At 42.6% G+C, this 25,567-nt stretch overlaps 1 protein-coding gene and 1 long non-coding RNA gene across 2 annotated transcripts in view; both read right to left on the bottom strand.

Moving 5' to 3' along the window:
• gpc3 (glypican 3) overlaps window positions 1-20,399 on the bottom strand; it is a 140,106-nt gene extending 119,707 nt beyond the window's left edge. Inside the window, exons 1-2 of the mRNA XM_004563205.5 lie at window positions 19,890-20,399; window positions 10,514-10,675 (exon numbers count right to left, since the gene is read on the bottom strand). Of these exons, the coding sequence (XP_004563262.3) occupies window positions 10,514-10,675; window positions 19,890-20,046 (319 nt within the window). The 5' untranslated portion in view covers window positions 20,047-20,399. The remainder of the gene's footprint in view (window positions 1-10,513; window positions 10,676-19,889) is intronic.
• Window positions 20,400-20,613: 214 nt separating this feature from the next.
• On the bottom strand, window positions 20,614-22,611 carry LOC143413749 (uncharacterized). The gene is made up of 3 exons (XR_013094365.1): window positions 22,323-22,611; window positions 21,574-21,815; window positions 20,614-21,333 (listed from the first exon to the last, which is right to left on the bottom strand). It is a non-coding gene; the product is annotated as an uncharacterized LOC143413749 (long non-coding RNA).
• Between the last annotated feature and the right edge of the window lie 2,956 nt (window positions 22,612-25,567).

Here is a 25,567-nt window from a genome sequence, read left to right on the forward strand (position 1 = left end):
AGTCCGGAGCAGAATTAAAAACACGACATTCATTTAAGGTCATCGTGTGTTTTGTGAGCAAATGCTTTTGCATATTCGTAGTGTTTCCTCCCTTAAATGAAATATCTACTTTGCAAGTATTGCAAGTTGCCCTGTTGTCATCCGTTCTCGTAAAGTATAACCAAACTTTTGAGCGTTTGAGCCGCTTAGGCGCCGTGTTTCCTGCCAGGTAAATGATGCTCCGCAACGTGGTGACGTCATTCGGGGCGACTGGAATCGATAAGGGAATCGTTTGCAAAAATGGCAAACAATTCCAAGGAATTGAAACAGTGGGAGCCAGTTCTCTGGCCGCGCTATGAATTCTGGGATATTTTGGGCCACGAAGTATACACCTGACTGTCACTACCCGATCCATACCGGAAACCCGATCGGTACCCCGCATGCGCGAAAGGTTTCTACTTCCGGTCGTAGCGTTTTACGATAGTTCTGGGTCAGAGTAAGAGTTAAGATGTTAAGAATAACAAGTATATCTTAAAATGTTTGCAATAATGAAGCATTTCAGTACAATGTAGACAAAAACGAAAAATAAAAAGAAAGTTACGGATCAGGACTCTCCGATCCTTACTGCGCATGTGTAAAGTCTGACCGTACAAATCGGGTCTACCCGATCCGTACCGCGCATGTGCAGATGTTTTCTTCTTCTTCTGTTCGTTTAATGGCAGTTTACTCCCCAGTGTACGAGGATACCGCCACCTGCTGACCGAGCGAATAAACCCTATTATAAACGTCATTACAAACGTGTGTTAAATCTGATTTAGCGATAGTCGAGTGTGTTTATGCTTGTCTGTGAGGAGAGGATTGTTGGAATAGTGATGATGATGTGCGCTATCACTGTCAATTGTCAGTAAACACTTAATCTGGCTGATGAATCTACACGTGAGATATTACAAAGTCTGCATTATTAACTCTGTAATTAGGCGCCATTCTTCTTATTTTACAGCGCTGTTGCTCAATCGGGGACGCTCTCTGTTGAGGAGAAAAGCATGATTTCTTTGTATACGGATTATCCATTGTTTAAATGTCCCGGGCAGTCGAAAAGGAGGCAGAGCTGTTGAGAAATGCTAGGAGCTAACTGGGCGCTAACCGTATCATTCAAATATATTGAATGTCGCAATGTTGGCAAAGAGAGGAAGTAACGTAAGATTTGCGCATGCGGGGTACCGATCGGGTTTCCGGTACGGATCGGGTAGTGACACTGACCCATGCTTCAAATCTGGGGAAAAGGAGGACGCATTTGTCGGCCGCATTTGGAGGAGTCTACAAATTTGGACAGCCTTCATCGCGTCACTGTGACATAATTGGACTACAAATGCGGCCTCAGGAGGATGCAGCCTGTGAATTTGGACACCCCCTATGGCTCACAATCAAAATCCTCTGGAGAACATGAATACAATTTTTTCTTCCAGAACATCACGATTCTGGCGTACACTCTAAATCTCAATAAACAAATCCTAATGCCTAATACGGCTAATTTATGTTAGATATTTGAGTTGTATGAAAAGACATTTATTTAAAAATTTTTACTTTTCAAATCATTACCCTTTATTTAGTTACAAAAAAAATCAAATAATTACAACAAAGGAATTAACAGCTCACACGCTGCAGAACTCCAGTTTACTTTATGAGTATCATCTTAAGTAGTGTGTGACGTTTAGCGCACACCTGTTCTTCATCAGAGAATGAAACACAGGCACTACCACCTTAAATCACCTATGATTGGTCCCATGACCACAAATGATGACAGTAATACTTAGAGCAAACAGCTGATATAAAGTTGAAATAAATTACATTTCCTCCTGGCAGAAGCATAAAAATTTAATGCCCAGAAAAGAAAAACTCAATAAAAGGTCTTACACAAGACCTTTTATTGAGTTTTATTGAAAAATGTTTCTCTTTTGATAGTATAGTGTGTCAATGTTATAGAACTTTTTATATACTAGATAATTTATGTGGCACATTGGAGTTCATAAGGTGAATAAATCTGATATATACCTAAATAACTGCATGAAGTATTTTATTCTTATACATTGCTTGAGGCATTATGGGTATTTTTTCTTTTCTGTTTGTTAAGACTTACCGACCTCCTGTGGAAACAGTGTTGACCATTTATGCTACATGAAAGGAAAATGGTGAATTCAGCACTGAGCCAAAGATCAAGTTCAGATAGTGGAGGCAGAGAGCGAGGGTGTAGCTGGCCAAACAAATGACCACCAGGCTATACTACTCACATACTCACTCACATTACTTAGTCCAGGAAGCCACAAACTTGCACAACTTTTTCATCACTCTGAGAAACTGTTTTCAATTCAGTTTGCCTATTTTGTGCCTTCTTTCAAGGAAATGAAAAAAGGTGACATGTACTCAAAGTCCTACTAAAAGAGAATTCCAAATAGCTGAAGCGCCGTTATAATAACAAGAGTTTCTGAGAATTCTGACATCAGTTCATTGAATTCAAAGCACTGCTGGCATAAAACACATATTGATTTTTTGGTTCTTACAAGACTGCAAATGTGTTTTTACACCATTACTAAAGGTAATGTGATTCACAACACAACTTTGTTAACACATTCATGTATGTTCTTCCAATTTTTCCACTTCAATCTAAAAGAACATGCGAAGAAGCAAGATTAATACATTTCTGTCTGCAGTACTTCTCAGCTTCTGCCTTTGTCGTGCAGAAAAGGATGACACACAAAAGAAAAACACACATGTTAGAGTTTAATTTCAGTGGCACCCAAACATCCGTTTGCCACTAGTAAATCACATTAGGCTTTCTCCACAAAACAGCGACAGAAACAATAAGGAGGCTTCGTACATTTGCTGTACCTGGATGTTTGGGTGCTCCTTTGTATCTGCTGCTGCTGCTGTTTCTTCATCTAGCTCACTATGTTCTCTCGGGCTCACAGCAAAGAGACACGCTTTTTCCTCTGTGGCTCCAGAGCTCCAAGAGAAACCTCAGAAGTCAGACAGACAGCACACCCTTCAGAATTACAGTGCTTTATTAAGTATCAATCTGTACAACAGTTTGCCGGCCCAGCAGAGGGATCAAAAAAGTACTGAAAATCTCATTACGGGAAAACTAATAAGTGACGCACAATGATAAAACAGCAGCAATTAGTTTAAAACCAAGTTACCAGTTGATAAAAGAAGATGTGGTAATGGCTGGTATATCTCATCGTGTCTGGTAAACGATGCTCGAAGGAGCCCATTGGACATAGCAACACTGCCTCTCCCCATCATTAAGTTATTAGATTAGCCCGGGGCAGCAAGTAAACAACTTCAGACATCTCACTGCAGGCATACATCCCACCAGCCCTCACCGTTATTGGATTACTCAGGGAAACTTTTCCAGAAGACAAAATGACTCCATGGAGCGAGCGAGCTACGGGATGATTATTGGAAAGCAGATGATGGGAAGAGCAGAGGAAAGGCCTGCTCAGGCCAGACGCCCGGAGCACTTAGGATCGAGCGGATGGCTAACAAGCAGGAGACAGGGAAGGGATACAGAGGGCAGCGAGGTCTGGTTTTGATTATTGGCTGCTGGAAGGAGAGGCAGCTCGAGTCTGCCAGGTTTCTGCATCATCCGCCTCCTGCCACATCTCGTTTGGGTTACTGCCACAGCAAATGTCCATTCAGCACTATCAGAGACAAATGAGGGCAAACTCCTGTCAAGGTCAACAACCACCTCCACTACGGCCACAGGGGGTCTGCCATTGTAATTCCTTATACACTCAGAGTAATTAAAACTCGTCCAGAAGAAGCGGGGGAAGTCGATGGAATTTTTTGAGACTGCTAATGAGATGCTAATTTGTTGGCCCGCTAGGAACGAGGCATGAGGATCTCAAGGACACAAAAGATTTATTCCCTTTTAAAATGATGGTGTGTGCGTGTGTGTCTTCTTCTTCACTAAAACATTTGCCAAGTTTGTTGAGCAATACACACGGCAGGACTCCCGGTGTCTTTATGTTTGATAAAAAGATACGAGCATCCTTTCAAACTCTTTCCAAACTCCTGATAATTTACAGAGCATCACCCCTGTGAGTTCAGAGTAAAGTGGAGAAAGCTCCCCTGCCTCGCGGCAACGAGTGAAGCCACACGCAGATCGCCCTCATGCTGCCTGAAAGTAGTCCAAGTCAGACCTGTTTTCGAACACCCCACTGAGCCAGCCTTCTCATTGAGTCATTCCAGGAGCGCCAGGCTGGCTGTCCCACTTTTTTCAACAGATATCACACAGACTCTCTGATATCTACGCGCGCGCACGCTTGCACTGCACAACTTTCCTCCCCACACATTCCACTTTATAAGCAATCGGGCCAATCCTGTCCTCTCATGTTTATTAATTAGGCTTGCTCTTGGACTTGAATCTGACTCCCTTCTGGGTGAAGACTCTTCCTCGGGAACGCCAAGCTGTGCTGAAACTGAGCGAGACAGCACTGTGGTCATTTTCTGTCATTTTCTGATATGTCATTTTTTACACAAGCGCCGCACAAGAAAGCAGCCCTATCCAGCCCGCAGTGCCAATCAGCTACAGCGGCTTTCAGCACTAATGCAAAAAGAGATCACTCCAATAAAAGTTAGTTAAAGTTAAATAAACGCGTCTCTCATTAACAGAGAAGTATAATCTCATTTTTAATCTGCGGGCTCAGGCTGAGTGTCGTCGCAACAGTGGCAGCGCAGCTCTGAAGGACAACACTGGGGAAATAACATCAATTAGAGCTGCCAATCACCCAAAATGCCAGAAGACAGTTTTGGATGAATTTCTGCTTTGTCGGGCAGTTACACAGACGACAGGGAGGATGGGTGAGTCAGAGGGGATGAGATGAGGTGTGAAGTGTAATCACATCACAAACACAAATCTGTGGCTTACTTCGCTAAGCCTCAACATAAAGACGTCATTTTTGGACTTGTTCTTCAGAGCAGACCGTTTACCGCACATGTGCAACTCAAAATCACACCTGAAAGTTCATTCTAATTAGTGCTGACAGTCCGCTTAAGAACTTTAGTGCTGAAGCAGCTAACCAAAATGATAAATTCACTGCCCCGGGCAGCACTCACAACATCAGTGTTTGGTCACTGTCAGCTGGATGCTATAAAATCAAACCCACACTAAGTGTTTTAGTTTTTCAGATATTCTTCCTAATTCCAGCTCCTCAAATCTGATGGTTCTCTTCTTTTGTCTATTTTGAATCGTGATTCGAGCACTCCAGGGGCTTTCGAGTGTTAGTCACACAAATCAAGCAATTAAAAGGTTGCCAGCTTGAGCTGTGAGAAGCCGTCATTATCGTCTCACTATTTTTCAAAATTGTCTAGACTGTATGATTGCACAAGCAGTCAGAAAACAGGGCACTCAAAGGGCTTATGCAACAGTTTAGTGTTTACATGCCTGTGTTGATGAGAGACTTATAGAGATAGGACCTTGAGACCAAGTTTTTGTAACTCTATAACCCAGATAGTCGACTTATGGGTGGTCTGTTTAATTTGAAGTCTTCAACACAGACTGTAGATTAAAGATTGGTGTGGCCTCCACATGTCCCAATTGGCTGGTGGCCGACTATCACCCAGTTCCCAGCAACTGGGAGTCCCTCCTCCTTCTCCTGGGGCGTATCTACTTTAAACTATGAACACGCCCATTTCACTTAATTGCAGAGTGTCTTAGAATTAAGTTTTTAAAATGTAAATTATCAAAAGTATTACCAGTATACAATTCTTTATTTCAATCGAATCTAATAAAAAGATACAACTGAAAAATTTAAATACCATTTTTTTTTGCACACTGTGTAAAAAGCATGGCCAATTCCTGTAAGTTCCTTACACCTGCATTCTTTCTAATGGCCAGCAGGGGGCAGTTGCAAAAAACGAAAAGCAGCCCAATTGTATAAATGCGATTTATTCATTTGATCGACTCATGACCTAAGTAAAGACTTGCAGTCAAACCTATGATCTCACTGATTGTTGTTTAGTCTTTTTTAATATTATTAATATTATTTAATATTATTATTAGTATAGTTAGTACAAGAAATGATAAAGCAGGGTATGTTTTCAGTCGTGGTTACATTCATCACACCCAGTTTCAAAAGTCCAATTTTGTAATAGCGACTATGCTGAAGTCCAGGCTTGTCTATCTTTTATATACAGTCTGTGGTCCCAAAGCTTGTGATGTCACGTGTTTATTTATTTATATGTTTATTTGAGGACAGGCTAAAAAGCCACGTGGGACCGTATATGAGAACTTTCACCAGATGTGTTATTACTAGTGAAAAGCATAGATCAAGCTCTATGTTTAAAATCTATGCAATGCCCCTTTAAAGACTCTCAAATTACCCTAATCACTATCATCTACTCTCACCACTCCAAACTCTGCAATAAAAAACATGTTCACCGATGTGCAACATCACATACTAATGCACTCGTCAGAAATATTGAACTCCATGATTTATTTACCAAATTAAATTCTCAGCATGCATGAGATCAGACTCTCGTTACAAAGATTAGATTTAAAGCTGTGCATCCTGCGCAGGGTACAGATTCTCATTTTGAAACTAAACTGACATCATCAAGACGCTGAACGTGAGGCAATCTCGGCGAACACGGCCGTATGATCGCGCTAATGCGAATCAAAGTGAAATCCAATCATCTGTCATATTAGAGAGGATGCGGTGTTTTATCCATTATGTTGTATTTTCCTGCTATGCTATAAAGAGATCAGCTAAGGCTCATTAGATTGTGAACTGGCATTTGAAACATGCGCAAAGCACAATTCCTAATGCCTTACCTATTTCCTGGTATTGATCCTAAAGAAAGCTAAAGTTAAGGCGGCCTGTCATCTTACTACTTAAAAGACAAAGATAGACAGAGCCATTACTTTTCCATTGTTTGCAGAAGTTCACTTCAAAAGGGTGAAAACTCTGGTGTAGTCTGAGGCTTGGGAAAGCAGAGCAGGCAGGTGGAGCTGGAAGGAGAGGAGGATGCAGGGATGGAGAGATTGGAGACAGAGGAGTGAAGAGGGGGAGCCCTTTGATCTCTGGCAGAAGTGGATGCTGAAGAGAAGAGACAGAGAGCTGCAAAGAAGACTGCAAACAAGGCATGCACTCAATTCCCAATAGTCGCACCAACGCGAAAGGAAGATAGAAAAAGAGGGGAAGACAGAAGGAGAGAGAAAAGTTGAGCAGATTGAACGAGACAGAAAGGAGAGGGCGAGAGAGAATGGCAGGGTCGCAGAGAGATAGAGAAGAAAGGAGGAGAAGACAGAGAGGATGAAAATGAAGTTGAGGGAAACAGATAAGACCAGGATGTTAAAAGGATTTCAGTCCGTGGGCTGTTTGGGGAGTTCTCTCCAGCCCTATGCTAAAGCAATTAGTATTGAACCCCTTCTAGGAAAGAGCAGCCAAACCACAGCGGCAATCTCTAACACTGTTAGTGTGAAACAACCAAGTCAAGCAAACCCCACGGTCCCCATTAAACCTCAAGTTTTAATTGCCGTGTCAGGATGGTGCCGCATTTCACAGCCCATAAGTGTGTACTCTCAAAAAAGTTGGCCCAGTGAGTCCCTCTTCAACTGGAAACCCCGAGACAGTAAACAGTGCTGCTTTGCTGGGTTGAAAAGGCCTGCATAGCACGATAACAAAAGCTCAACATTAAAAGTGAAAGGGATACTTCGAAAGAGCTGTCGATAGCGTGGCGACAGAGAGAAACGAGCAGTGTGTTTCTTTGTTGCCGTCCAGCTCATTTGAAACCACTTTGTAAAGTTTTCATTCAAAGTGAGATTGTGTCATTTCTGCCGTCGCCATCTTGGTTTTTTCTTTTTTTAAAACAACAACTCTGACTGTGAAACCACTCGCTCACTGGCAGTGTTGGGATTGTAACTAAATGAAAATGTTATGTAGCACACATCACATTTCTTGACAGTAACGAAGTACGTAACTTCATTATTCCCTGGAAGATTCATCACACTACTCAGTACATTACTGTCTGGTAAAATGACCTGATACACACTGTAACCTAATTACCAGTTAGGCTACAGTTCCACACACTGATCGAAATCGCCGTCCTGCCAAGGACACGTGTGATCTTTCTTTCATTGTTCGTGTATGAACGCAAAGCAAAGCTGAAAACCAGCGCAGAGAGACTTCAAAGTAATCATCACAGAGACTCTACTTTAGAAACATGAGCAGGTAGAAACAGAGCCTACAGCCTGACTGCTCGTCACTGGGGTTGGGAGTCACTCAGCTTTTTTTGCTAGCTTTGTGTTAGCATGCTGTTTCTGCAGATGTTTGCAAAGAGTCTGTTTGCAGCACAACAAGTTCTTTTTCTGTCCTGGGTGCCGATTGAACTTTGTGCTCTTTCCTGCAGTGCAATAAAAATAAAAACAATGTCCGCATCTCCACTCAACTGAAATCAGTTGATTAAAGAAAAAACATGTTTCATGTTTTTTTTTCCTTTTTATCTGATTACAATTGTAATGTAATTACTGCATGTAGTACACTAACACGTTACTTTATTGCACTGGTGTCGAACTCCAGGCCTCAAGGCCCGGTGTCCTGCAGGTTTTAGATGTTTCCCCGATCCAACACAGCTGATTTACCTCCTCAACATGTCCTGAAGTTCCCCAGAGGCCTGGTAATGAACTGATCACTTGATTCAGGTGTGTTGACCCAGGGTGAGATCTAAAACCTGCAGGACACCGGCCCTCGAGGCCTGGAGTTTGACACCTCTGCTTTATTGCCTTACTAGAAGACGTATTGTGATTACCTGTCAATCACAAGTCATTAGCCAATGAGTGTGCTGTGGATAATCTAGGCTTCTGGAGGATTCTTACGATGCATGTGTCCAATGATCCCACGTACTGTGGAGACACCACAGCAGTCACACGACCGGCCAGCTCTCTCTATGTCTGTCTCATTTCTTAGCCTGGACTTGTGTTGCATCAGCCCTAATAGTTCCTTTGATGTTATCCAGCCACTTCTTTTGCTGTCCGCTTTTTCTTCCTCTCCCCTGGAGAGTGGTCTTTGTCAAACTTGTCATTCTTGAGACGTGGCCGTATTGAGATTTTAATTTCCCTTCTTTTTGACTGGTGACAGGAGTTCTTAACCGATGCCCAGGATCTTACAAACCAGAAGCAGTGTCTTTTCACTGCCTGTTTTTTCTCTCCCAGGTCACCTGAAAGCATCCATGTAGAGCAGTGGTGTCAAACATATGGCCCAGGGGCCAGAATCAGCCAAGTGAAGAGTCCAATCTGGCCAGCTGGGCAGCTCCGGAAAATGTGAAGGAGTGCATAGATTTTTGCCTGTATTTTTGTAACTTTTACAGCTTATTCTATTCATAAAGAGGCATTAAAATTCATACTTCACCAGAGTAATTAAATAATAGCTAAACGATGACAAAAAAATTTCAGTTTTTCTGCCATGTATATCAAAATGTCTGGGTTTGGGGGGTTTTGAGGGCGGTTAATAGGTCAGTGAGTTCACAGTAAAAACTTTATAATTACAGGATAATCTGGACAGTGAACTATCATAACCTTTTCTGTAATTTTACCCGTTTAACTCATAATTTCACTGGTCCAGTCCGGCTGAGAGGAATACTTGGATAACAGTCGTATTTTAAGCTTTATTCTCAGAGTGAAGATCTTATCTGTACATATTGGCTTTAGCATGACAAATGTCATAGTTTGGACTATTTTGGACTACTGAACCATGCATACACTAGAAGCAGGAGGAAACACCTTTACCTACTGCAGGTTATAACTTTGCATTTACTTTCCAAGAGTGTTTTTCTTTTCATCTAATTTTCAACAGGAAAACACAGAAGCATCGTACATTTTCTTTAACAGAATGATTCGGACACTGTAATAGTCTTTGCACACCTGAGTAGCACCTGCTACACCAGGTATTTCATTTCACTGTTCAGTCACTCACCTGCTTCCTGCACCTTCGACAAAATCTACGTCTTTTTTTCGCGTCACCGTTTCCCCGAGTTGTTATTTTGCATGCGACTGTTCACTTGAGTTAGTCCTAGCAGCGCGCCTCCTCTGACCGCTCTCATCCAGGTTTCCAGGAAGGCTGCTGACTGTCGTGGGGGATTTTCTCTCTCTTTCCCTGTGAATAACAGTCATCGCCAACTGCAGTGCGCCAAATCTCAGGAGGCTGTCACTTTCTGGAGCAACATGTCTGGCACAGACAACCACACTACATCTAAAGTCACTTAAACAACGCGTCGCTGCCATTCCAACATTTAGTTGAACAGCAGCCTCCTGTCTGTATGCATTTTGCTACAGCTTTATTTATACGTGACTCACTGCCTGGAGGAGTGAGCTGCCGATGTGAAAAAAAAATTGTAGCCAAGAAAGTGAACACTGTTGATTTATGTGTTTAAATGTGTGCATTTGTGACACTGGGTTGTTTTTTTGTTGTGCGTGCCAGATGAAATTATCTCGTCTTTCTTCGAGGCAGGTCTTGGATGAACTGTGCAGACTGCTTACCTTGGAATATCGCGGCGTTCTGGATGATGAGACGTTTGAGTTGTGCGCTGACAACCTGCAGACCAGACTCCATATTGCTGCGCGCCGCTACCTGATACCGCTCCTCCATCTTCTTGGAACAGCAGGTCGGGCCTTTGGTTTGGCAAACCTGCAGATCTGCACCTGGCAGGAAATCAGCAGGGACAGGATGGTAGTCTGGATGAACAGAGGGAAGTAGCTGCGAAGCCACTGGTGTTTAATTTTCAAGAAAAAAAAGACACACAAACACACACAAATAGATTCAGCAGCATTTTCCGAATGCAAAAACTAAGAAATATCTCCAGCAGAGTCCGCAGCCTTAATGAGCGTATGATTATTATGTAGAGGCTGTGTTATGTAGCCGGGCTCAAGTCAAAAATAAATTGCTGCTTAAAAATAAGTCATTTTGATCCACATTCGTGCAAAACACTAAAGCTGTGTAGTTCTCCTCAGAGATCAATTTGGTCAACAGAAACTTTTCCTCCACTCAAGGCTACACTTTTCACTCCGAGGATCAAAAAAAGTATGTTTTTTTTGTGTTTTTAGACTTAAGATGAGAGCCAGGAGCAGTGCATCATGCAGACAAATAAACCTAGGTTCCAGCATGCTTTCATTATGGATACACATTAAAAAAAAACAGCCACGAGTAAGATTGAAGGCAGTGAAACAACATTCGTTCACCTGGCTGTGGACACTAAAGGTTGTTTACACCTATGAGAAATAATTGGATTCCCCGAGCTCCTTTTTGAGCGACGCATTCAAGCCTGCGAAAGCAAAACTGGGGTGTCAGGGATGTTTCAGAGGGGCGATGTAGCCAGACACGACCTGATCAAAGAGCAAACACTTCGAAGAAATTAATTCAATTAATCCCACACAGGAGGAAAGCAGGAAAGATAAACAAGAGCCTGCCGCCACTGTGAAACTCAGTAAACTTCGAGTCATGGTCATGCTAAAAGGAGTGTGAAATCTGTTTGTTTGTTTTTGTTTTTTTAGATAAAAAGAGTTCACATTAATAAAGAGGAAACAACACAATATCTGTGTCTTTAAATAAATGCTTTGCATCATATTTTCTGAGCTAAAGTTCAGTGTACCCACAGTGGATTTTAGCCTGAACAGTCAAGATGTGACACAAATACAGAAGATCGGGTTAATTTGGGGAGGGCTTAAAAAATATTGAAATAACTGTTTGGAAATTACAGACATTTTTATATGAATTACAGTGTTTTTAATTTTTTTAGTTCCACATTTTCAGAGCTTCAAAAGTAACTGGACAACGTGGCATCGTTTTAAATTTAAGGATTCTTTTTGATGCGTGCTATTTTCAGCTGTCACAAGTGGTCTCCACACCGGGTGGCCTTCCTGATTCAGCCACAAAGTAGATTTGTGTCTCCACCTGCAACCGGCAATCTTTTGCTTGCCAGTAAAATGTGTTAACCACCACACTGTGGAGCCAACATAAGGAGCAAATATAAGGACTGTTTTTAGTGCTTGGATGAAAATCCGGTGCAGTCAGTGACAGCCTGGAGTGTAGAACCCATAAACATCACCAAATGCTCTGCCAGACCTTTACTGTCTTTCAGTTGCTGTTTGTCTGTGAGTCTTTCTGCCTATCTTTTGCATTTAATAACTGAAAAGCTGCTCTGTTGCATTTGCAGGATGCTTTGGGTCGTTATCCATTTGAACTGTGAAGCACTGGTTGATCAGTTTTGCAGCATTTGGCTGAATCTGATTGGAGACTACGGCCCTGCATGCGCTACGATTCATCCTGATACGTCATATCAGCAGTATCATAATCAATAAACACTAGTGACCTTGCTTCCACTGGCACCCATACACACTCATGCAATAACACTGCCTCCACCGTGTTTGTCAGATGATGTGTTGTGTTTCAGATCATGAGCCTGTCAGTCTCCATACTTTTCTCTTCCCTTCATTGTGCTACAATTTAATCTTGGTTTCACCTGTTCAAAGATGTTTTTCCAGGACTGTGCAGACTCTTTTAAATGTTTTCTGATAAAATCTAATCTGGCTTTCATGTTCTTGAATGTAATCGGTGGTTTGCACCTTGTTGTAAATCCTCTGCATTTTGAGTCGTCTAATAATTTGCTCCATTCTTGATTGCAAACTTTGAGAATAGTTAACCCACCTCCTTGAGAGGGTTCTTCAGTTGGTTAGATGTTGTGAAGCTGTTCATCATAGAAATAATTCTGTGATCATTCACCTTTTTCACTTCACGTTTGATGTTGCTGAGCTGGGTGGTGAATTCCTTCTTTTAAAGCACCAGATTTTTGACTTGGACATGTTTTTGCCATCTCTCTTGTTTCTTTTGATCTTTCGACCAAATGATGGCCTCTCGACAGCGGTCATATGCAAGTTCAGCACTGGAAGTGTATCTGTTTATCTTGTCATAAAATAATGAAGGAAAGGGCCTCATCAGGCCATGAAACTCCCTGTCAGTCAATTTTCTGATTACTTTTTTTTTGCAAATACTTAAAGAACATTACATAGTAATCAAAACAGTAAGAACAAGACAAAAACAACAACATAAACAATTATAAAGACAAAAAGAGGCAGTGGAGGAGTTCGAGTGAGTAGGAGATTAGTTCGGCCGCAGAAACCCCATTTCAAGTTAGAATTTGATCATAAAATTAAATAAAATTTAAGATTCCTATGTGAAACCAAAACCTTCATGTTGAAAATTTGTAGAGATCAGAACGTTTGTCCACATAAAGGAGAGTAATATCGGTTTCCGCCAATTTTCTAAAAACTTTTGAGCCTCTGAAAATGGGAGATTGTGTATAAAAACAGGCTTTAATTCCTAATTAAAGCTGAAACTAACTGACTGGTTTAAAATCCCCTGTTGTCGTGTAGAGAGGCAACATTGCAAAATTACAAATCTGCATAATTGTCCAAATACTTACAAAGTTTAAAGATTTCCACCTTATCTCTGCTTGAAAATGATGGACAGTCAGACATAAGTAGGACACAACCATCCAGTGTTTAGATACAAAGAGCAGCTCCAGTGAAAACCCCTTTCCTCGGTGCTTCCCCCTCTCAGCCTCTCTGTCCCACATGGCTGCTGAGAGCTCAGTGGAGGCTGCAGTGGTAACGTGCCAAAGCCTCGTTGAGGAGTTGTCTCCAGGATCTGCCTCCCTGAGAGGCATCGGTGACAAGGGCCTGATTGATGCCACGGTAAACAAATGTCAGGGGAGCCTGCCAGCTTTGGCTGCCGCTGCTTTGGGTGCGAGGATATAAGGAGGCGGAAGCAGTGAGATTAATTTGGAGGAAGGGGGGGCTGCTAGGATTGCGAATCAGAAAAGTCTTGATAGCTGGCGTGTCAAAAGACGGAGGAAAGGCTTTTGTGGAGGCAGAGGGTTTATCTTAATAACAAAAGTGAGTGTCTCTATTGGATCGGGGCTCTTTCTCTGTGAGATCTTCAAAAGAATAGATCTTTAGTAGCGGGCTCGGGCTGCAACAATGCAGACACAGACACGGTGCACATTAAACTACCGGGAGATGCAACAGAGCGACAGTCTTGATAATTAAGAATCGCTGCAGAATTAAACAGAGAACAGCTTCTGCTAACTCCCAGCCCACCCCTGACTCCCATCAGGGTTTAGGGTGTACAGTCTAATGAGCAAAAGAGGCAATAAAGCTGTCACCCAGCACCTTTTTGTGTGCATACTGACAGGCTTAATATCTTAAATCAATGCGGACAAAAGACTCCTGACGGATAAGATCAAGTTAATTTCAGACTGCAGGGGCAAAATTATTAAGCTGTCAATAGCGCCGTAGGTGAGGCGAGCGCGGCCTGAGCGGAGAAGAGACGGGGATTTAGCAATTATCTCCGGCGAAACAGGCAGATTCATCTGCACCGTTTGTCGTTTTGCAGATGATAAATGTGTTTCATTACACGAGTTCCACAGCACTGAGGGAATAAGCGAAGGATTCGGGAGGGAGATGATTCCCCCGTAGAGTTTCAGAAATAACAAAATCGTACCGTCTAAATAAAGCTTTCTTTCTGACTGACACATCACTGGGGAACGAGCTTCCTCCTGCTCCCCTTTGCTTTAGGCTCCATCCCTGTTTCTCGCCCCTCTGCTTTCTTATTTTTCCTCTTTTACTCCTTTTCATCTGCGCGCACTTTTGTTCCGAGCTCGTTTTCCTTCACCTACCTTGAGCTTAACAGCTCCTGGGCACTGTGAGCAACTTTAAAATCAGCCTGTTATTGGTTAATTGGTCAATTTTGGGCGTCCTTATGGCCAATTCTCTCCCGCAAAATGAAGAAAGACAAGGTAGCAATTTACATGTAAATTTCCCCAGCATGCAACCTCGGTTCAAGGTGGCGCCTTTAAATTACTGCGTGCTTTCAATCAATACTGTGAAAGGAGGCCGGGTAATTCGACGTGCAGGACAGCTGCTGTTTTTATGAGTGTCTCTGAATGCCTTTTTTAAACACATTGATCGCCCTTCAGATTGTCACAGCCTCATCTAACCATCCTCGCTGCTCTACCCCTCACAGAAAGTTTCCTTTGAAAGGCCACTGCTGGAAACGATGGCCCTGTCCTCACACTAACACACACAAACACTGGAGGAGTCCTCACATCTTTAACAAGCCCGGGAAATCAGAGTCAGGGGAACAGATACAGTGCATTATGTGTCTAAGTTTCTCGGCACCAATTAGAAAGCTATCACTATGCAAGCTTAATGATGGCGACCATGGGGGAAAAAACAAGTTGTACTAAAATATAGAATATGCTAAAAGCCGTTCATTATGAGCATAAATTATACAACAGCTAGTTTCGAGTGGAAGCGCGTGGGACTCCGTGGCTACCTCTCCGGGGCAAAATAAGCCAGTGTCACTTTTTAAAGATAGAGCCATTTACAACCAACCTAAGGAGTGATAATATCATTAACTACTGGGGATTAAAGTGGCTTTAAGTATTTTTAGAGCTGCTCCACTTTAAACCATTTGATGAAGCAATGGTTTGAAAGCTGGAAGCAGGAATGTGAAAGTGCCCAACATTGTTCTCTGCTTTTTCCTTTTTGTTTTGCACATAACAATGAGGCAGTAAACAAAAGGCTCCTGTCTTTAAAGTGGGACCGTTCAAAAAGGAAGAACTGAATAAAACCAAGTATGAATCGGTGTTTAACCAGCTGGAAAGGCTTCTCGCTTCAAATCAGACTCATCCACCTATTAGTCATTCGCTGTCATTTCTAAAACAGGGGCATTTGGGACCTTTTTGCATGGCATCCTGCTGAGAACTATAAAGCAACACAAAGCTATAATTGTTTTAGCTCACAGCAAAAGGAGGAGGAGGAAAGTGTTACTCTTATATTTCGTGAGTATCTGATGCTGCTCTCATGAATCAGGTCCCACCGCCGCTGTCGGAGATCCAAAAGGTCTTCCCATCATCAAGCCAGCGCCGTGACTAGTGGAGCCGCTTTCTCGCTCATGTCCCGGGGTGAGTGTTCAGCGCTGCCTGTGCGCCTCGCCTCACACATATGTGATGACACGATGGAGTGAACCGACACCCAGCCTCCATTTCACCTTCAGCCAATCCAACCACCCACAGCAACAGCCGCAACAAAGACACGAGTGGTACTACTCCTACAGATGTGCCAAGCTTTGATTTTTTCCCCTCTATATGCCTGCTGTAATCTTCCTCTGCACTCACTTCTTTTGAATCACACTTTTGGAAAGAAAAACTTTAGTCTTTTGGTGCTTTTTTTGCCCCCTCCGGCACCACATGCAGCATTATTAGAAATTCTGCTCTGCCTTCCTGCGGAAATGTTTCTGAATCAGCCACCTCCCCTACACTATACTCAATATCGATACAGTCCACTTCACATTTCACTCATACACACACACACACACACACACACGCACGCACGCAGAAAGTTATACTTCCCTCAGTCGGATCACAACTAGCCACCCTCAACAAGTAATTTCATCAATCTTTCATTTACTGTGCGCCTCATCGGAGAACTCGTGTTATATCAGCCTGCATGACAAGCAGCTGTAGCTGTGACTCCAACTTATTCAGCATGAATTAATGGTGAGTATATATTATAGATGAGACATGACCAAAAATGAATAAAAAATAGGTCAAAAATGTACTAAATGTGTGAAAAGTGACTGCCGATTTCATGTCCTCCCCAAAAATAATACTAATAATAATAAAGTCAGCTCATTAGGACAAAAGTGGAAGATTTGAGAGTTATGGAAATTCCACCAAAAGCTCGAGCATGCCCAATAAGCCGCTCATTCTGAAATCTTTACAGAGTGCTTAAAATCTGTTAAGGACCAGCACTGGTCACTGCACATAAAGCATTGTGGGGCCATTCAGCGTCACTACCGCGAGCCCAAAATCAAATCCCATCCGTCCCAGTATCTGTGATACAGCGGGACTGCAGATATTTCAGGACATCTGGGATTTTTAATTTCCTATATTACTTCAGTTTCTTTTCAAAAGACATGAAGTGAACGTGAGAGACACCTGTCACCATACAGGTACAGTTACATAATTCTTCATTAGTCATAAGTAAATGGTAAATGGCCTGTATTTATATAGCGCTTTACTAGTCCCTAAGGACCCCAAAGCGCTTTACACATCCAGTCATCCACCCATTCACACACACATTCACACACTGGTGATGGCAAGCTACATTGTAGCCACAGCCACCCTGGGGCGCACTCACAGAGGCCTACTCTTTAATACAAATGCTGTAAAAACTGATGAAATGATGTACGGCAACGTGCTCAGTCAGTGTTAAAGAACTGAAGAAGTAAGTGACAAAGACTTGAAGCATGGTCGTTTCCAACCTGTCTACAGCAGTGACTCATGGGTGTTTATGAGGAAATCATTAATTCAGCAGCTTTGTGATGGTTCTATTAGTTATTTTCCACTCTGACTTTGACTGGTGTGTTTTCCTGAAAACTGAGAATGGTATTTAGAGTTTGATTAGCAATGGGCCAAGCGGTTAACAGCGATAAATCACAAACATTTATCTGCAGGGCCGGTGCTTAAATGTTGAAGACAGAATGAAGACAGAATAAAGTGCTGCAAGTGTAATGCTGTGTTACAGTCTTTGCATCAGTACAGTGATGTTTTACAGTTGTTGTTGTTGTAGTTTACAGTAGCTGTCAAAATAACAGTTTCATGCTGGTAAATCTAGCTTGAGGGATGTACTATAGATACTTTATTGGGAGCTGTGTTACAGTACACTCTTATTTTTCTAACGTTTAAATCTAAATGTTGGAGAAAGAACTCTAACTGGGTATATTAACCCTGGAGTTTGTCTGATATTTGCTTTGCTGAAAGTGATTGATTTCTTTTTTTTTTTTTTTTTTTTTTTTTTTTTTTTTTTTATCTCTTGCTGTTTTGCATTGAAACAATATAATGCAGAACGCATTCAGAAAATTCAGCTTGCACAGTTGATTAACGGGAGAAAATACTTAAAGTGCTATTGTTTTGCTGAGAAGGGGGTATTTATAGAGTACTATTGAATATTTAGGACCTAATGTACAGTATATTTTTCCATTTGCCAAAATGCTCAAGGCCAAATAAAACTTCTAGATGTTTCCTCCATGCACAAGGTATTTTTAACAAATTGCCAGGAGCATCAGTTGTGTGTAGCATCACTGAGGGTACTGTTAACCTCTATCATAGATACAGGGGATACAAACATTTTTTTTTTATATCCGACATAACATTTAGTCAATCAGCAGACTTCAGGGAGCCAAAGCAGAACATTAGGTTTAACACGCTTGTGAACACCTTTTCTGCAGAACTGTATAAGCCATAAACCAAGCAATTAATCTGCAACAGACCTGCAGCGAGGATGAGTAAACCAAACCATGCCTTCGCTGGCCGTGATGGATTGTTCTATGGCTGATTGGTGAATTGATTCCAGTGAAAGTAATGGTTATGAACTGTTAGTGTCCAGCTCAGACTGATTCCTTAGAGATGGTGCACAGACAGCTGGTCTGCCTAGCCTCAGATTTGGGAAGGCTAAATATTTCTCATTGCCTGCCAAGAGAAATATTTAGCTTCCCCTTTGGCTGGCAGATAAAACGCCTGATGGCCTAGGTGCAAGGTGTGTGATTAAACATGGATGCTTGGAGAAATGTAGGGCTCAGCGGTTAGGGCTGCATGCACCTTACACGATGGGAGCTTAATATATGGCAGAAGGAGCATGACAAAATATGCTTCAAAGTGCATCGCGCTCTCTCTCTCCTGCTGTTTGATTTGAAGTATTTTGCGATTCGCCACACTCTTTCATGTTTACAGAACATTTAGTGTTATTCAAAAAGAAAAAAAAGAAAGAAAAAAAAAACACCCCTCTTTGAATCAGGTGGGAGTATTGCATGCTGCGAACGGAGAGAAAACAGATAACCTGGAGCACTTCCCTGTGCTGACATGACACTAAAACACCTAATTAACATTTGCGGCTGGCTGTGATGCAGACACATGAGAGGCTTTTACCATTTCCATAGTGAATCAGAATGCACGCAACAGGCTCCAGTGCACCAACATGCTGCATTCTGCAAAAGAGGACAAAAATATGGACTTCTGTCCACAAAGACCCGAATCATTTCACCATTAACCTTTTCTGTTTTTTGCCAACTCACTTCTCCAGATCTATTCCTTCTTCATTAGAGAAGATAGAAGTCAGTGACAGTTGAGCTCCATGGAACAAAAACAATAAAGATGAGTTTGGATCATTGCATCATTTACAAAATAACTTCCAGTTTGCTTGCAACTCAGATCACACACATAATTGATATTTGCTGACAATGTAACAGGAGTGGCTGTGTACATTTTGACTATTAATCCTCTTTCATTCCCTCAGCTTTTACCCCGTCGTCATGTATTTAAACAAGCACCAAAGTTAGTGTTTTAAGGAGGCTGTCAATATCCTAACTCAAATCTTGCAATGTTTCAGCACTAACAGAATCAAAGTGAGGTGCAAGGCAAGGTTACTCCATGTTCAGATCAATACAAGAACAAATTTTACAAGTTTCAGTTTCGTATTTGTAACAGGATATTCCGCTTAATGCGGCCAGATTTTCTTTTTTTTAATAAAATAAAATGCTCAGAGCAGGTTAGTAAACGTTCAGCCAGAGGGATGGAGAGTGTGTGGGTTGGCTCTCACTGAAAAGGTCAGCATTTAAAACAAAACACAGAAGCGCTATAGCGGTACTATCCGCTAGGAAAAAATATATATTTACAAATCTATATTTGACTTAATGCGTTGGTGCCGATTGTTAGAAACGTGCTCTATCCCACAACATTATCAGGAGTACGTAAAACATTAACGTCCCGTATCTACGAGCTTTATTAATGACAGTTACCTGACACTGGGGTTTCGGGGACCCACTTGGAGCCCGGGTGCAGAGACTGAAATACTGTGCGCACCTCCTGGCAGTTTGGCACGTGTCCGCCGGGAAGGGAGAACAGCTGGAGGAAGGCGCACAGAAAGAGCGCACTGTGGACCGGTGAGGAAGCCATGGCTGACGGGCAGCAGCACTCAACCAAAGCGGACAGAGTAGAAGAAGCAGCGGTAAAGTTCAGCGCGCTAAAAGTTACAGAAGGAGCCAGCGTTTGCGCTGATGAGGTGAAGCTGCAGCTCCCGGCTCGGCTCGGATCAGCATCCTTCCGCTTTCCTCTTCTCCTCTCAGAGTCCGTGCACTCTGCAAAGCTGCTCTCTCGGGCTTCTTGGAGCTACACGGATGCCGAGAACTTATGACTCCCTGTTCATTTGCAGCAGCGAGCGTCATCTCTCCGCACAGATGGATGAACGCCCCCCCCCGATTCCATGTGCGCGCTCATTAAAAAGCGCGCGCCACGGCGTGAAGCTAGCTGCGCTTACAGAGAGCTCCTCTCAGTGATACGCTGACACAGTGGCCCTGTGTGGGCGCTCGAGTGGAAATATGAGGGGCTTAATGCGCTGCACGAGCCGCTTTAGATTAACCGTACGGGATTTAACTGGGGCACATCACTCGTGCGTTTCACTATACATTTAAACCCGTGTTTACCAGGAGCTGCACACAAAACACCAAAGACATGTATGAGCGGCAGTTTATTTTTCATTCACATGGAGATTGTTCATACAGACAGCTGGTTGTGCACGAAGCACAAAACTCACTGTTACATTATACAGATTTCTTCATGTCAGTTTAAAATGAGTCTTACTTTCACTCAGATCTACAAGCATTAAAGTTGAGATGGTGCCATCTAGTGTTCAGTGTGGATGTCAACAGCAAAAACGTTGCCCAACAGACAAGGACAAGATATTAAACTCCGCAGACTGAACAGTTCATCAAGTCAGAAAAGTTGTTTTGGGAGTTTAATTTCTCATCTATTCACAATGTTAAGTGTTGAAATTTAAATCATCCATCTTAAAAACAGCAAGTGTCACAACACCAGAATCACAGCAGAAGTAGAAACAGCAGCAGCTCATCTCGTGCCTGCTGTGAAAGGCTTTCAGTCTTTCAAGTGTTGCTCAGGACAGACAAAACACACGCGTGTCGCATTTCTGAGAAACCGAGAGCTTTGCATGGATTTGCACAGCAGAGTCTTTCAGAAGCTGAGAACAAACCATCAAAACTCACTGTAAGCCCAGCTGAGTTTAAGTGCTATGAACAGGCGGAAAGGTGACCAGCAATACCCCAAGTGCACAAACTGCAGTAGATGAACGTTTACTACCTGCACTGTGAGCACTTTGGAACTGCCGGGACAACAGTGTGTTCATCTCAAGGAATGAAAAGTCATGAGGGAAGATGTCAGAGGAAAGACCTGTAAAGAAGCACATGTGACAGACAGACTGCTTTTACTGTCACACTTATACAAGATGATTTTTTTTAATTTTTTTAAATGGCCAGCAACCATTGCTTCTATGTTCCAGTGGCATGTGTTATATTTTTCGATTTTAAAAATACAAATTGATGGGTGGGCCGTGGGGGGGGACAACTCCCTGGGCAACTTTAAAGCATCCATTTATCAATCTAGATATTTGTCCATTGAGTTTTTTCTTACCACTGTCGCCAAGTGTTCGTTGGGGGGGCAATATAAAGCGCCGTACGCCATCTTGTTGATTGGGCGCTACACAATTGAAGTGAACTGAAAAACAAGCCCTCCAGACAGAAGGGGCAACTAGGGCAGTAGACTTTGAATACTTCACCAACTACACTAGATGCACCTTAGCTGGAGGACCATGAGGCAAAAATGGAGGGAAGTGATAAACTGGATCACTTCCACACACCGCCAGTCTGCACGATCTGCAAGGAAATCAAACAGAACATGAATAATTACTTAAACGGATTCCAATATTAAGACTGGATACATGTGTTGCCTTTAAGTGGTATAGGAAACTCATTAACACCAACGTGCTCTATATTAGAGTTAAAAAGAAGTTAAACACGATAAACGGCGGTTTACAGGCACGACATTGCAAAAAGGATGGTCACGTTGCCATTAGCCCTGCACTGACACGCAAAAGTTACAGTCCAAGAGATTCTGATATGTTACACGTGCACACACTCCTTCACATTAAAGGAAATTATTCCGTCTGCTCATTTAAAAATCCGATTAACCTGTGCAATTAAACACTGCATCAGATTTAACCAGCTGATGCACCGAGGAAATCCTATAACTGAGTTACAACGGGCTGCCGAAGCTGTTCTGCAGCGTGGAGAAAACATGGAGAAGTTTCCCTTTGCACCAATGTGAAGTCTCATTTTTCAGAAATAAAACCGTGAAAACGCCTCACAAATGATCCGACGTACCCCGAGTTTTGCATGAGTGCAGGCCAGCTTTGGTACTCCACATTACCCAAAGGTTACAATCAAGCCTTAATCTTCGATCGAGCCACACCAGTTCTAGAGGTTTCTCTCCACGGTATCAGCACGGCCCATGTGTTTCACTAAAGTTTGGAGAAGCAGGAGGAAGTTTAAACTTACGACGCTCCATTTTCCAAAACCATATTTCAGGATACAACATCGGAGGTCATCTTTGTTCGCTTTTTATCCCTGAACTAAAAGTTTCAGAAGGCCGGAGAGCCCTGCCCTGCCCTGCTCTGCTCTGCTCTGCTTTCACGAAGCGGCGCCAGCGGCGTCTGGTGCTGCCCTGATGAGCGCATGGAGTCCCTCAATTAAAGAATAGCACTCAATCAATCTAATGACGCAATTAAGACAATCAGTGCCGGCTGCTGAGCAGTAAGCGGGTTCATGTTTAGGTGTTCGCGGATTAATAAAGAGATCGGCCTTCATTTGCGACCTGAGCAAATGCACTTTAACAAGCTATTGTCAGCCTTCGTGTGCAGATTACACCAAGACTGAATAATCCGATAGATTCAATACTGCCTCACACAGCGTTCAGATTAATGCGCAGGTGGCGCCGACAAACTAATCAACAGCCGCATCAGACTTTATGTCCAGACCTTGCCAATCAAACGTTTCTATTAGCGCAGTTGTCAGCACACGGCTTACCTCTGATCGTGTTGAGCTTCATTCAGTTTAATGGGTGTAGTCAAACCAACGGGGGCTTCCCATAAAGCAGAAATCTCGCAGTATCTCTGTGGATTTTCCATCTCAGTGTATTCCTTTTACCACCCTTCAGCGCAAAAAAACAACAACAACAAAAAAACTTTTGTCATTCATCAAATTGTAACAGCATCTTTTTCTCTTTCTGTATTTCTTCCTCTTTGTGGGGGTGGGGGCAGGAGCGCAGGCGGATGTGCGTCCTTAAATCCACTCATAATCAATGCACTTGTAGATATTTGGTATCATATATCTACAAGCTTTCCTCTGAAGCGACATCCGCTGGGGAAGAAAAAAACAATCTGAATATGAAACCTGAAGTGAGATCAGTTTTATTGACCCACCTCACTCATCCATTCACTGCCGTGCTGGCCAAAGAAACCCAGGAAGCTTGTGACCTATAACCCCAGTAAAACCCTGCCCCCACATAGCCTTCTGTGCTGTCCGCAGCCAGGATGTCCCTCCTCTGCAGTCCCACACAAAACACCATTTAATAAAACTCTGTTTTCAGCTGTCAAGCAGAGGGATGCACGGCCTTTCCAAAGCACGGCGGCACTCCCCTCTCCACCGTGGAGCCGAGCTGCAGTGTTGCCTTACTTTCCGTCTTCTCTGGTTGAACTTTGACCTAGTTTCCCAGGCTGTATGTGTGTTAGAAAGCCTGTGATTGGCTGCATAAAGAGAAATAAGGCCCCCAGCTGCCATTTTATTTAACTCATCTGCAATACGTGATTGATGTCTGCACAGACACAAGAAAAGGGATCATCATAGAAACACAGAAAAAAAAATGCAGAGTCCATTGTGTGCATTGGTGGCAGCAGCAGGGTGGCTCAGTGGTTTACATTGGTGCCTGTAGGTGGCTCGGGGTTACCCCCGCCATCGAAACTGCGCCCAACTCCAGCACAGATCAAGTTGCTCCTCCTGCCGTCGCACTGCCTGCTACACATGAGAGGATCAATCAAAATATCGATAGTATTGATACCAACGATGGTATTGGTATCGGATACATACTTTGTTTCTATCCTCAGAATCAGTGTCAGTCATTCTGAATCAGAATTTGCAAACTGATGATGATTCATCTCATAAATCACGATACTACTGCCCACTCCGCTTGCGATACACCCTGCTTTTTTACTTAGAGCCAGCTTGAAGAACGCATGCAGACGTGGACAAAATTATTAGCCCTGCTATGAATTTTAAAGTTTTTATCAAAGAACAGAAAAACAGAAAAACAGAAAATAGCATTTTGAAACAAACTAGTTTTCTTTTCTTTATCTCATCAAGGTGGAAGGAAACCTCAAGGAGTCAGAAACAATCCTGGGTCTGGGTCGTCTCTTTATTTTCAAACACAACAACGACCCAAAATCTGTCGCTCCTGGTGAAGAACTACCCCCAGAAGACCAAAGTAAAATTCCTGACTGGCCGGCACAAATCCCTGACTTGAATCCCACTGAAAATCTCTGTGTTGAACTGAAGACCAGGATCTATGCTGGAAGATCATGAAATCTGGAGGAGCTTGAGAGATTCTTTGAAGGAGAATGAGCTGGAATTGTTCAGGATACGATGTTTTGAAAAGCTGTGTTAAAAATTTGCTCTGTGTAGCAGCACTTGAGAAATACTAATACAAAACAGGCAACAAGCTCTGGGTGGAAGCTGCCCTCTTTTGTCCTAGGAGCTGAGAGGAGTGACACCCAGTGCGGTCTTCTGCTGCTGTAGCCCATCTGCTTGCTTTGCGCATTTAGAGACGCTCTTCTGCATATGTTGGTATGTAATGATCCATTGGTTTAGTTACTGTTGCCCTCCAATCAGCTCAGAGCAGCCTGTCCAATCTCTGCTGACCTCTGGTGTCAACAAGACATTTTCACACAGAGAACTGCTGCCCACTGGATATTTCCTCTTTTTCAGGACATTCTCTCTGAACCCTAACAATGTTTGTAGGAAGATTCCAGCAGATCACCAATTTCTGAAATACTCAGACCACCCTGTTTGGTACCACAACATTGCCATGTTCAGAGTTCCTTTCCCACTTTGAACTTCAGCAGGTTGTCTTGACCATGTCAATATGCTAATGAGTTGCTCTCATGTGATTGGGTGATTAGAAATTTGTGTCAATAACCAGTTTCCTTCAAACATTATCACAAAACTGGAGGCCATATCACTCAAGCATTCTCTGTGTTCTGAGACATCAGCAAAAATTTATTATGAGGCTGCTCCTTAACTTTATGCATAAATAATTAACTGTTTGCTACAAAGTTATTAGTCCTGAGGTTTTATTGATTTGCACCCTTATTATAAATATCATACATTCATTTGTGGTAGTTTCCTAAAAGTCTGGCGTAATTTCATGAGTTTTATTTATTTATTTATTTATTTACTAAGATGATTAAAGCTTTGCTGTGAGAGATAAACTAATAAGTGACTACCACACTCTGTATCACCCTACACGTTCATGTGTAATAATTGTTTAGGCAACAAAAACAATGCAAAACAAAACA

The sequence above is a fragment of the Maylandia zebra genome, linkage group LG2, assembly GCF_041146795.1.
Source record: "Maylandia zebra isolate NMK-2024a linkage group LG2, Mzebra_GT3a, whole genome shotgun sequence".
NCBI lineage: Eukaryota > Metazoa > Chordata > Actinopteri > Cichliformes > Cichlidae > Maylandia > Maylandia zebra.